We start from the raw sequence: 11,900 nt of genomic DNA on the forward strand, positions 1-11,900 counted from the left end.
TCTTATATTATAAAGAAACCCAAAGACGGTGACTGAATCATCTAGCCAGATAGAGCCAGGACCAATTTGACTCTTGAGATTTTTGCTCTATGATTTTTTCCCCAATTTTTGCTCTGGATTTTTTTTTTTCCAGACTCCTGACAGATGTCTTGTCACCATCCCATCAATAAATTATATCTATTTCCATTTTTCCTGCTCAAGTTGTTTCTCCTGCCCAGCCTGCTTTCCTTTTCCTGCTCAACAGATCCAAATCTTATCTGTCCTTTCAAAATCTCTTCCTATTCCATTCTTCATGACTTCCTCCTTCTCAGAAAATCTTATGTCCTGAATAAGGTACTAGAGGAAGAGAATCACTGTCGCCAAGTTTAATGCATAGTAACACTTCCCACAAAGCAAAGCTACTTGAATGATTTCCTCCCTGAAAACGAGTAATCCATTCTTTCCTTCTATGTTTTAGGAAGTGATTTCAATAAAGACTAACTCATATAGCACCTTCATAGAATGTTCATATACCTTGGACAGATGCTCAAGCACATCTTTAACAGGCATGTGAAGCTTGAATGGCCCCAAATAACCTATATGTCTTCCACTAAGAAACAACTCAGATTATTCACCAAATCCAAACCCAGAACTCTTTGACACAAATCATGTAGTAGCCACAGATCCTTGGTTTCATCTCTTTCTTAGTATGCTACCATGTATAACTTCCTCCAAAACTCCATTTCAAATAGTTCACACTTTTTCTTCCTCCCCTTTCCTAAATTGTACAGTATAGAACACCCTGCCTCATTTATCCTTTATTATTTTCTACATGCATCCTCAGTGAAACTCCAGTTTGCTTTGTCTTATCTAATTTCAACTACTTAGTCCTTTCTATAGAAGTCACGCTGATATCTTCAGCCCCTCTCAGATCTTAGGGCCAATTTTGTTTTTTCCCCTTTTCTATTCTTCCTTCCTCTAAAAAAGTGGTCTCAAAAGTAGCACAAGTACACCTCTGAGAAGGTGCAAAAGAATCCACTGGGCTGCAGGAAAGAAAAAAGATTAGAACTTTTATTATACTTATTTTTCACCTCGACCTTTCTTAAATTCTTTTTCTGTGTATGTTTATAAGGTACATAACATTAGTACAGTAGTACATGTATATAATTAATAAGGGTACAGACATAATGAGAATATGTGCTCAAAATTTTTACAGATAAGAATGTGTGACAAAAGCATTCGGAGACTACTCTTCTAAAAATACATAGATAATGAGACCAAATAGGTTCCAGACTATATACAAGATATATACATGTATATATGTACATGCATACACACACGCACAGAATACAAAGAAATACTTCTGTTCATATCCATACCAAAGTCCTAACCATGACCCCCAACTTCTAGATCCTGCCAGCCGTCTCAGAATTGTGTGTCCTACTCAAAAGCACAGAACAGAGGCTTTGGCAAAGCCCTTCAATTCTAGTTTGGAAAAAATAAACACAAAAAAATGTCAAAAGGAACGGTATTTCAAGGCACTGTTCAGTTCACTATCCTGACACTGCTCATCGCCTGACTTATATACCTTACACACCACAATCTCCTGAGATTCAGTCCCTATTTCCCAACCCCTTGGGGCACAATTCACGTTCGCTTCGGTACCAACCCGTCTGTACTCCCACCTCTGGGACTGAGCTCATATCTCCCTTCATCCTTCCCTCCCCTGAGGATACCATCCTCTGTCCTCCTCCATTTGCACAGTCCCGTCCCAGGGTTGAGGACAGTCCATCCACAGTCCCTAAGACCACTTCTCTTTCCTTCTCCGCCCCCGGGAGCTGCCAGCCAGGCTGGAGACGGGAGGGGGGAGGGGTGTGACTCGCCTCCCGTGACTGGCCCAGATGGCAGCAGATTCCGCCCCCACTCTCAGGCACCCCTTCACCCCTATACCCCTTAGAGCTGCCTGTCCGCCTCCCACCCCGCCCCGACCCCACCCCCGGCCTCCCCCACGCCCTCGCGCCAGCTCCCGGACACACTCACCATGCTGGGTGAAGATATTGAAGCCGGTCTCTGTAGTACGTCCCGCCGGGTCTCGCCTGCGGCCGGCGGGCCTGGCTGCACTGCTGCCCCGGATTCCGCGGGGCTGAGGCTGTTGGAGCCCCGGAGCCTCCCCGACGCGGCCCACCTGCTGCCCCATCCCTGTGCTCGTGTACTCCCGCGCACCCGCCGACCCCTGGTCACATTCCTCCTCGGCTCCGGCCTCGAACTCCTGGCGCTGCTCCGGCCTCTCCTTCCCAGCCCAGGCCCCGGCCCTGAGCGGCCTGGCCGCTGGCGGCTCCACACCCGGACTCCTCAGAGAAGACGCCGCGCTGCCTCTCGCCGACTCACAGATTCTGCTTCTCCCTCCCCCTCCGGCGGCCCCGCGCCCTCAACGCTGCCGCTGCCGCCGCCGCCGCCATCTTTAAACCACCGAGCACTGGAAGAGCGTGAGACAGAGCGTCTCCCGCCCCCCGCCCCCCGCCCGACCAGTCACCGCCGCTACTCAGAGGGAGGGCTTCCCGGAGGCCCCGCCCCGCGCCCCCGCCTCCTCACAGGGTGGGTCCCCAGTGCCCACCTCGTTTGCGCGTCTGCAGCTGCTCCAGGTCTTTCTACCCTCTGTCCGTTCACCGCTCTGAATCCGCCTTAGCCGATCCCCTCTCACGTTCTCCGCTACTCGCTACCGCCTTTTCGGGTTGGTCGGTCTCCCGCCTTCCCTGTCCCACCTCCACCTGTCAAATCAGTCACGTGCGCAGCTCAGTTGCAGGGACAGTTGGGGCAGAGAAGCACAAGGCCTTTGGTCTTTGCCATCTAGTTGAGGATCCTTAAAATGCCCAGAAGGATCCCTTTAAACACCCTTTTCGGCAGCAGGCCTAGAGTCAAAATTAAAATCGTATAAAATTCACATGAAGGTAGTAAAATGCTACATTATCATTTCATTTTAATTTTTTGAAATTATTTAATGATGTTAAATTGCACTGGCCTGGGTTGTGTGCACTGTAGAGTCTTATTGTAGCCCCATTCCTCATATTGTATTACCATGAATTTTTCTGGAACTCCTTTACCATCTATCCACACGTGTGTTTCTGTTTCCCTTAAGATCCTTGACAGTAAATTTAATCTTCCCACTGGCAGGCTTTATACACTGAGCACATGGTCACAAAGGAGAAAAAATATATCTTTGACCTGTTTCTGGGTCGGAACTTACTCATCTTTAGCTTATTGTCTAAAGAGAGTGAATTAGGCAGAAGAGAAGTGTTCTTTATTCACACACAGACACACACACATATATATACACACACACAATTCACCACTCACCCCCACCCCCACCCTCGTGCATTTTTTTTTTCTTCCCCCTTTGGCAGCTGGCTGGTAAGGGATCTAAACTCATGACCTTGGTGTTATCAACACTGAACCAAAGGAGCTAACTGGCCAGCCCCCATTATCCTCCTGCTATTCCTTTGGCTTCCCTATTTGCTTTATAAAAAGTATCAGTTGTTGGAGGTACCACAGTGAAATTTGCTTTAAAGTAGAGAGGATGAGAGCCATTGCAAAGAAGGAACAAAACAACCATTGAGAAGGTAGGGTTGAAGGAAGAAGTGGATGTAGCTCTTTACATGGAACCAGGCTGACCTTCAATGAACCATTCCCTGACGTAGATATTCACTATTATAAGAGCGCTATGAAATTATTCCATTGCCATCCAGGGTGTGGCCAGAAATAACTGAAATTACCTCCAAAATGGGAACAGAAACACTCTGCTGTGGCACTGAATGGAATATGAATTTTCCATTTGGATTAAAGTTTTCATGTGTTTAAAATACTTTCTGTTCTTTTAATTCTCAAAGTGTTTGCAACTACTGAAAACAATTCATTCATAAGGGATAAAGACCATCATAGAGGCAGAATTTGGCTTATTGTTTGATTATTATTATCTGAGAGAATTTCCATTTGGGGATAATGGTTTGGTTTCTCTGCTAATTTATGCATGGTATGTAAGAATAGATGAGTATAGCATAGTGCAGTGGTTAAAATCAAGGACTCTGAAGCCAGACTACTTGGGTTCCAAACTGGGCTCTCACACTTATTAGCTATTTGATCTTAGGCAAAGTACTTAACCTTTTTGTGTCTCAGTTCTTCATCTGTAAAATGATGATAACAAATAAAACTACCTTATAGGGCTATTGTGAGAATTAAATTAGTTAATATGTATGAAGTACTTAAAACAGTATTTGGCATATAATGTGTCATATAAGCATATACTATTAGTACAAAAAAAGTAATGTTTTCAAAGTTCATCAACTTTTACAAGCCTAACTTCTTCAAGTAGTATATACATAGATCATAGAACAAATTCTACAGGATTTATTTAGGCAAATCTCCTCCTCCTGCCACTCTGCATCTAACTAAATACAAAAACACCACCCAACCAATAAAAACATGCAGAATCGTGTATCACTTTATCAGTCATTCCTACCTGGTTATCACCAGCTACCTGCATGTGAACTATTACATAATACCTTTGGTTTTTTGTTTTTTTTTTTTGTCGTTTTTTCGTGACCGGCACTCAGCCAGTGAGTGCACTGGTCAGTCCTATATAGGATCCGAACCCGCGACGGGAGCGTTGCCGCGCTCCCAGCGCAGCACTCTACCAAGTGCGCCACGGGCTTGGCCCAATACCTTTGGTTTGCATATGAAGATTTCCCTGCCGCTGATGCTTAAAATCCTATCTAGACTAAAACAAATGTACTGTAGGTGGAGACAGGATACATGCATGATCCTGTAAATGTTTTCCACTCTTTCATTTTCAAAGTGAAATGGGAACTGTAAGAAGGGGGTAGGGCCAAGAGAATAGACTAGAGAGAGACCTAGTTGTATATTTCACTTCATTGTAACCAAACCAAAGTGACTTGCCTGAGAATTACATAAGATTTATTACCATAAGTAGTGGTTACTGCCACCGCTCAACATTTAGAACAGTCCCAAGTAGTACCATCTCAAACTGAATTGAAAGCAGCTGGGAGATCCAGGCAGGAGCAGAAACCAGAAAAAGAAAATAGCCTGGATGGGGCATAGTGGTGCAGGGACAGCCTTACCCAAGCACTGGGGAGGAGTTGGCATGAAAGATAGATACATCACCAACACCGGCAAGGAACACTGAGGACACAGATGTTCATCATCCCTATCTTCCCTGTAACAGGAGCAATATCACACCAGAAGCAAGGAGCTTGTGAACAACACCTCGCTAATCCCTGTCTTCACCAGTCTGTATTTCCAGGCTATTGCCATATTTTACAGTTTTTACGGTGTATTTCATAGCCACCTCTTCTCTACATCTGTATAAACAGTGTTGTATAGGACACAGTGTTAGTTTAGGCTCAGGTCATCTCTGGATTTTCCTGCTACTAGCCTTTTCTTTCTACGTTCCTCACTGTAAGCACCAAGCAATTTACTAAACAAAAATCATTTCTTTCTCTCATTGTTTTGACTGTGCTCTCCCTCCGCTTCATTATGTACAGAGTTTAAAATTTTCACTGTTTCAAAGTTATTTTCTAGGATATCCTGGATTACAGTTTCCTAATATTCTTCGTCTCCCGTTCCTCCAACCACTACCCTTCTTATGGCAGGCATACATGCTTTATCCAACTATCCTCTTTCTGGGGTGGCTCCTTTTTAGATATGACTTTTGCAATAATCATATTCTCCCCGATATAGCTCCCAAGTGACTTCTTCTACAGTATTCAGGATTCTACTCAGATCTGGATTCCTTCATAAGAGATTCGCAGCCTTATCAATAGAGACTTAGCAGTTTCCCTGGACTTGACTCAGTCCGCACCTAAAACAACTATAGCTAGTAACAATTCTTTGCCTGTGAAATCCACTTACCTTCCTCTACAACCCCCAAATATGAGTATGTTTAATTTTGACAGGTGGTTCTGTGTCATAGGGAAAGAAATTTAGAGATTATCTAGGCTAATCTCCTGGAATCCCCTCTGCAGTAACTCCAGTGAGGGAGTCCCTTTTTATGGAAGGGTTCTAATTATTAAAAAGTTCACTAAACCATGCCTCCTTGAAGCTTCTACTCCTTGAAAATTCATCCCTGGTTCTAGTTCTACCCTGTAACTACAGAACAAATTTAACCTTTCTTCTACATGACAGTCCTTCAAATATCTGAGAGCTGTCATGTTTCATCAAATATTCTCTTTTGCTGCATACATGCATATGCTTGTATAGTTATGTTTATCTCCATCTATATTTATCTACATGGGCTGAAAATGCTTATGTAGATAAATCGGAAGAAAAAAGTGTATAGCATTTTTCTTAAGCTGTTTGTGTATGCAATAGTTTGGATTTTGTTTATGTGTGGTTTTTCTCTGCATTGTTGCATTAAATCTTTAAAGGCCTATTGAGTGCCAAATACAGTTCCATTTATAGATTGACACTGAAAGTTTTTTTGGATAACAATGAGGAGGACGAAGAGGAAAGGAAGGAGGAGGAGGATTCTTATCTGGCTGACATAGACTAAGTCATTCTCTTAGAAGGTAAGGAGATGGATTAAATGACCTCTTGTTCCTTTTAGCCCCAAGAGTCTATGATTCAATATTTCTTTGATTTAAAAACCTTATAAATTATTAAGAGACTATTTCAAACAATTGGCAATGAGCTACATAAATGTTACCGCTAGCAATAATATCTATTCATTTTAAATTAATAAATTAGTACTCACTTCCTTTTTAATGGTAATAATGAAATAGCTGACGAAACAATTCATTTAACAAGTAGCCTATCACCAACTACAGTGTAGTGGACATGGGACTGGTTTAGAATTTATGTGAAATGGGGTTGTTTCAATTATCTATTGCTGCATAACAAACCATCCCCCAAATCTAGTGGCTTCAAACGACAGTGATTTATTACTTCGTGCAATTCTATGGATAGCTGGACAGTTCTGCTGATCTCACCCCAGTTCAGCCATATAACAGCATTCAGTTGGAGGGTCGGCTGGGCTGGAAGGTACAGGATGACCTCATTCATGTATCTGGCAGTAGGTGCTGCTGTCAGTTGGACTGTTTCAGTTCTCCTCTGTAAGACATCTGTGTCCTCTTCCCCAAATTGTGTCCTCTTTCCCATCCAACCCCCAAAATTCTTATATTGAAGTCCTAACCCTAAGTACCGCCGAATATGACTGTATTTGGATTCAGAGTCTTTAAAAGAGGTGATCAAGTAAAATGAGCTCATTAGGGTAGACCCTAATCCAGTATGACTGGTGTCCTCATAAGAAAAGGAAATTTGGACAAAAACACACACAGAGAGGGAAGACCATGTGAAGACACAGGGAGAAGATGACCATCTACAAACCAAGTAGAGGTCTCGGAAGAAACCAACCTTGCCAACACCTTGATCTCAGACTTCCAGCTTCTCAAACTATAAGAAAATAAATTTCTGTTATTTAAGCCACCCAGTCTGTGGTACTTTGTTACATCAGCCCTAGCAAACTAATACACATTTCATCTTCCGATAGATTGGACAGGTTGTATTAGATTGCTAGGGTTGCAGTAACAAAGTACCACAGACCAAGTGGCTTAAGCAACAGTAATGTATTGTCTTACAATTCTGGAGGCTAAAACTCTGAAGTTGAAATGTTGGCAGGGTTGATCCTTCTGAGGGCTATGAGGAAGAATCTGCTCCATGCTGCTCCCCTAGCTTCTCGTGGTTTGCTGGCCTCTGCCATTTTTTGGTGTATAGAACTATCACCCCTATCTCTGCTTTCATCTTCCCATGGCATTCTCCCTGTGTGTCTGTCCAAATTTCCCCTTTTCAGTAAAGGTATCAGTCATATTGAATTAGGGTCCACCCTAATGACTTCATTTTAATTTGATTGCTTCTGTAAAGACCCCATTTCCAAGTAAGATCACACTGAGAGGTACTGGGGGGTTAGGACTTCAAGATATGAATTTTGTGGGAGCCACAATTCAACCCACAACACTGAGCTTCCTCATAGAATGGTGGTCTCAGGATGGGAGAGAGCAAAGAGCAAAAGTGCAGGGCTTCTTGAGGCGTAGGCTCCAAAACTCTCACATCACTTCCACTGTATTCTATTAGTCAAAGCAAGCCACAAGGCCAGCCCAGAGTTAAAGGACAGGGCAATAATAACATCAAGGTCAAGGGTTTGGATCCCCATCATACCAGCCGGCTGCAAAAACAAAACAAAACAAAAAACATTAAAGGACAGGGAAATAAATTTTGCCTCTTCATAGGAAGGCCAGCAAAATATTATAGCTGTGTTTTCAATCTGCCACAGAGTTTTAACATTTTTTTTATAATTAACTAGCTACATGGCCTTGGGCTACTCATAAAAGCATAGATTATTAGAATCGGAAGGAATCCAAGCCAATCTTAACTCTCGCTACTGAGTAAATTTCCTCTGCTTCCTCTCACTCCTGCATTCCGCTTCTCTTTCCATTCTAGGAGCTGTTCCTTGGTGAGTTCATCAAGCCTCTGTGCCCCTGCTTATGCTATTTTCTCTGACTTGAAAGCCAATACCAAGGGCTGGCTGGTTAGCTCGGTTGGTGAGAGTGAGGGTTTGAATCCTCATACCAGCCATCCACCAAAAAAATAGAAAAGTGAATACCTCCTTTCTCATTTTTCCATCTTTTTATTGAAGTATAATCTTCATACAGAAAAATGTGTGTGTGTGTATATATATAACATCAGAAAAATATGTATATAGTTCATAAATATACTGCTTGATAAATTTCACAAACTAAACCCATCCATGTCTTCAGCATACAAAAGCAGAACATGACCAGCATCCCAGAAGTCCTCTCCATGTCTACGTCCAAGTTTTTTCTTTTTATAAGGACACCAGTCATATTAGATGACCTCATTTTAACTTGATTACCTCTGTAAAGACCCTATTTCCAAATAAGTTCCCATTCTGAAGTACTAGGAGTTAAGACTTCAACATATCTTTTTGGAGGACACAATTCAACCTACTCAGTGGACTGCATGAGAATTTCAGACATCTGAGATTTGATGAAATAATGTTTACAATCCATTTTTTGCTTAAGCTAGTTTGAGCTGATTTTTCTGTCATAATCATAATCAATACAACCAATACAATCAACAGAAGTGCTCTGGTGCAACCGTATTTATTTAATGCAAGTTACTCATAAATAATTGGTAAATTGGAGAATTGCATCAGTAGAACAAGTAAGTTGTGTTATTTCATTTGGACTTTTCCCAGCAAATTAATGTTTTGAAGTGATCAGTAATAAAATTTCTCACAATTAGAGAGAAAACTTTGCAGTAAATAAAGACTCAGGGAAAAAAAAGTTGGAAACCCTGCAGAAGTGCCTTTCTTTGTAAGTGCCTTCCTTTAGTGAATACCAACTAGTTTAGTGGCTGCAGGAACCGCTACATTTTCTGTTGAGCAACCTACAAAGTTGTGAGTGCAGATGAAGAAGCTGCAAAGGCATTGCTCCAGGTTTTCCTTTAAGAGGGCTTGCTGGACCTCTTTAGCATTCTTGTTTCCTCTCCAACATCATAACTGCATCTTTTGTGACTGCTTTCTGCAAAAAAGGCAAGCTGAATTTATTTATTTCTCAATGTTCACCTCACCTAAAATGTAGTCCCCTACTCATGTTGCCTGTCTAACTCCTACCTATCTCTTTCCTCTTAGCCTAAAGCTTACCCTGGGAGAAGTTCCCCACCTCCTGGATTGCCTTACCTTCACATGGCTATGTTTTTCTGTAGTGACCCTGTCAACATTTATTACACATTATTGTAATTAATTGTTTAGTGTCTGTCTTCCTCACAAGATTCTAAACCCTATGAGGGCAGGGACAGGGTTGGGCTTATTCACCAGTGTATCCCCAGCAACTAGTACAGTGCCTGATATGTGTAAAGCGTTCATTAAATATTTTTTAAATAAAATAGAACATTAAAATTTCTATTTTTTATCTTTTCTACAAATAATTTTGTCAAATATATTTCTTTTGAAAATTTAAATTGAAAACCATCAGAGTAATTCTCATTTAGTAAATTTAGAAAATACAGAAAATTGTAGATTTCAAGATTTCCACCTAGATTTCAAAGCATGTCATGTACAGCCTAGGGTCCCAGGAAGAGACCTGTCACAGAGGAAGAGCCACCACAGAAAGCCCCCATAGGGGGATCCAGAACTGTGAGCCAGTAAATTTCTGTTCATTACAAATATCCAGTCTGTCGTATTCTGTTAGAGCAGCTCAAATGGACTAAGATAGTGTGTGATTTGTTTACCTGTGATTTGATGCTTTCATAATTGCTATGGTCTAAATGTTTGTCACCCTCAAAATTCATATGTTGGGACCTAATCTTCAATGCAATAGTATTAAGAGGTGATGCCTTTAGGGGGTGATTAGGCCATGAGGACCTACCCTCATGAATGGGATTTGTGCCCTTATAAAAGAGGCCTGAGGGAGATGTCGGCCCCTTCCACCACAGGATGATGCAGCAAGAAGGTGCCATCTATGAAACAGAGAGCAGGCCCTCACCAGACACTAAATCTGCTGGCCTCTTCATCTTGAACTTCACAGCCTCCAGAACTGTGAACAATAAATTCCTGTTGTTTATAAATTACCCAGTGTGAGGTATTTTGTTATAGCAGCCCAAATAGACTAAGACAATAATAAAAGTTTTGGGTGACTTTTTTAGTTTCCTTAAAGCATGAGATTTTTACTTCATAGAAATAGAAGGAGAATCCTCCTTAGACTTGTGCTTGTAAGATGACTATCATTGTTGCCTGCCATAGAAAAGAGGTAAAATGTTGGCCTGCCATAGCACCATATTTTTAAGGTGTGTGACAAAAGAGTATCCATTTCTAATTTGCAAATTACATTGAGGGTGAGAATGGAGAAAAAGATTAGAGTAAAACAGAAATTCATGTGCTGTTTCTCCAAAACTGTCTTATGATCTTTAAAGAGGCCATAAGGAGCCTAAGAAAAGGGGGAGTTGGGGGTGGTGAGATGTGAAAACTGACTACCCTTGAGTTGCTCACTGTGATGGGTAGGTTGCAATAAAAAATGACCTACAACTCTCGCCTTTTACTAAAACTGTAACTTGTTTGCCCTCCAACTTCAATTTCATAAGTTCATATTACCTCTGTTAAAATCCTCTGCTTTAAAACCATTTTCTCTAAAAAAGACAGGTTTAACTTATGATGACATCCAATGTGCTTCAAAATGTATAGGCTATTTCTCTTTTCCTTGAATGTGAACTGGTCCTGGGTCGCTTTGACCAATGGATATGGCAGAATGGACTGTGATGTCTTCATACCTTTCATAAAACACATTTCATCTTCTACCCTCAACACCTAGAACAAAGCTCCAAATGCAGCTGAAAGGTCAACTGTAAAACTTTAAAAGGTAAAATTGACCATCAGTTTCATGATTATTTCTTGAAGGAATTAATGCAATTAGCATAATATAATTTAATATGTAGGAATCTCTTATATAGAAATATAGGATAGAAACAAAAGAAATAGATGAAGAAATAAGTAATCCTAAGAAGTTAGGCAAGTTAGACAGCAAGAAAAAATACTAACAATAAACTTTAGTTTCTTGATACAATTCTATATTTAAAAATGAGTATAATTTAAAATTTTTCTGAACCCATAATTGGCATAAATCTTGAGAGCTTGTCTGGAGGTTCTAGCAGGGAAGGGCAGCTATTCGTCTACCCTTAACCAAAGAATGGCAAGGTCATCCTCTTCCACTGAGTGCACAGCTTCAGGAGGGACACAGATGGAGAAGTGGGAGAGGAAGGGGACACCCACCTAGCCAGCCAGATCAGCTTCATCAACCCTGGCAATCAATGGAGTGACAGATGTCACAGCCAAATAGCCC

At 41.5% G+C, this 11,900-nt stretch overlaps 1 protein-coding gene across 4 annotated transcripts in view; it reads right to left on the minus strand.

Annotated features, from left to right (window-relative positions):
* The window catches only part of ABL2 (ABL proto-oncogene 2, non-receptor tyrosine kinase), a 112,530-nt gene extending 110,097 nt beyond the window's left edge, over positions 1 to 2,433 (minus strand). For all 4 annotated transcript variants that reach the window (XM_063106223.1, XM_063106219.1, XM_063106220.1 and 1 more), the window contains exon 1: positions 2,020 to 2,433. In XM_063106223.1, coding sequence (XP_062962293.1) covers positions 2,020 to 2,176 — 157 coding nt within the window. In that variant the 5' untranslated portion in view covers positions 2,177 to 2,433. The remainder of the gene's footprint in view (positions 1 to 2,019) is intronic.
* Between the last annotated feature and the right edge of the window lie 9,467 nt (positions 2,434 to 11,900).

The sequence above is a fragment of the Cynocephalus volans genome, chromosome 8 (genome assembly GCF_027409185.1).
Source record: "Cynocephalus volans isolate mCynVol1 chromosome 8, mCynVol1.pri, whole genome shotgun sequence".
Lineage (NCBI taxonomy): Eukaryota > Metazoa > Chordata > Mammalia > Dermoptera > Cynocephalidae > Cynocephalus > Cynocephalus volans.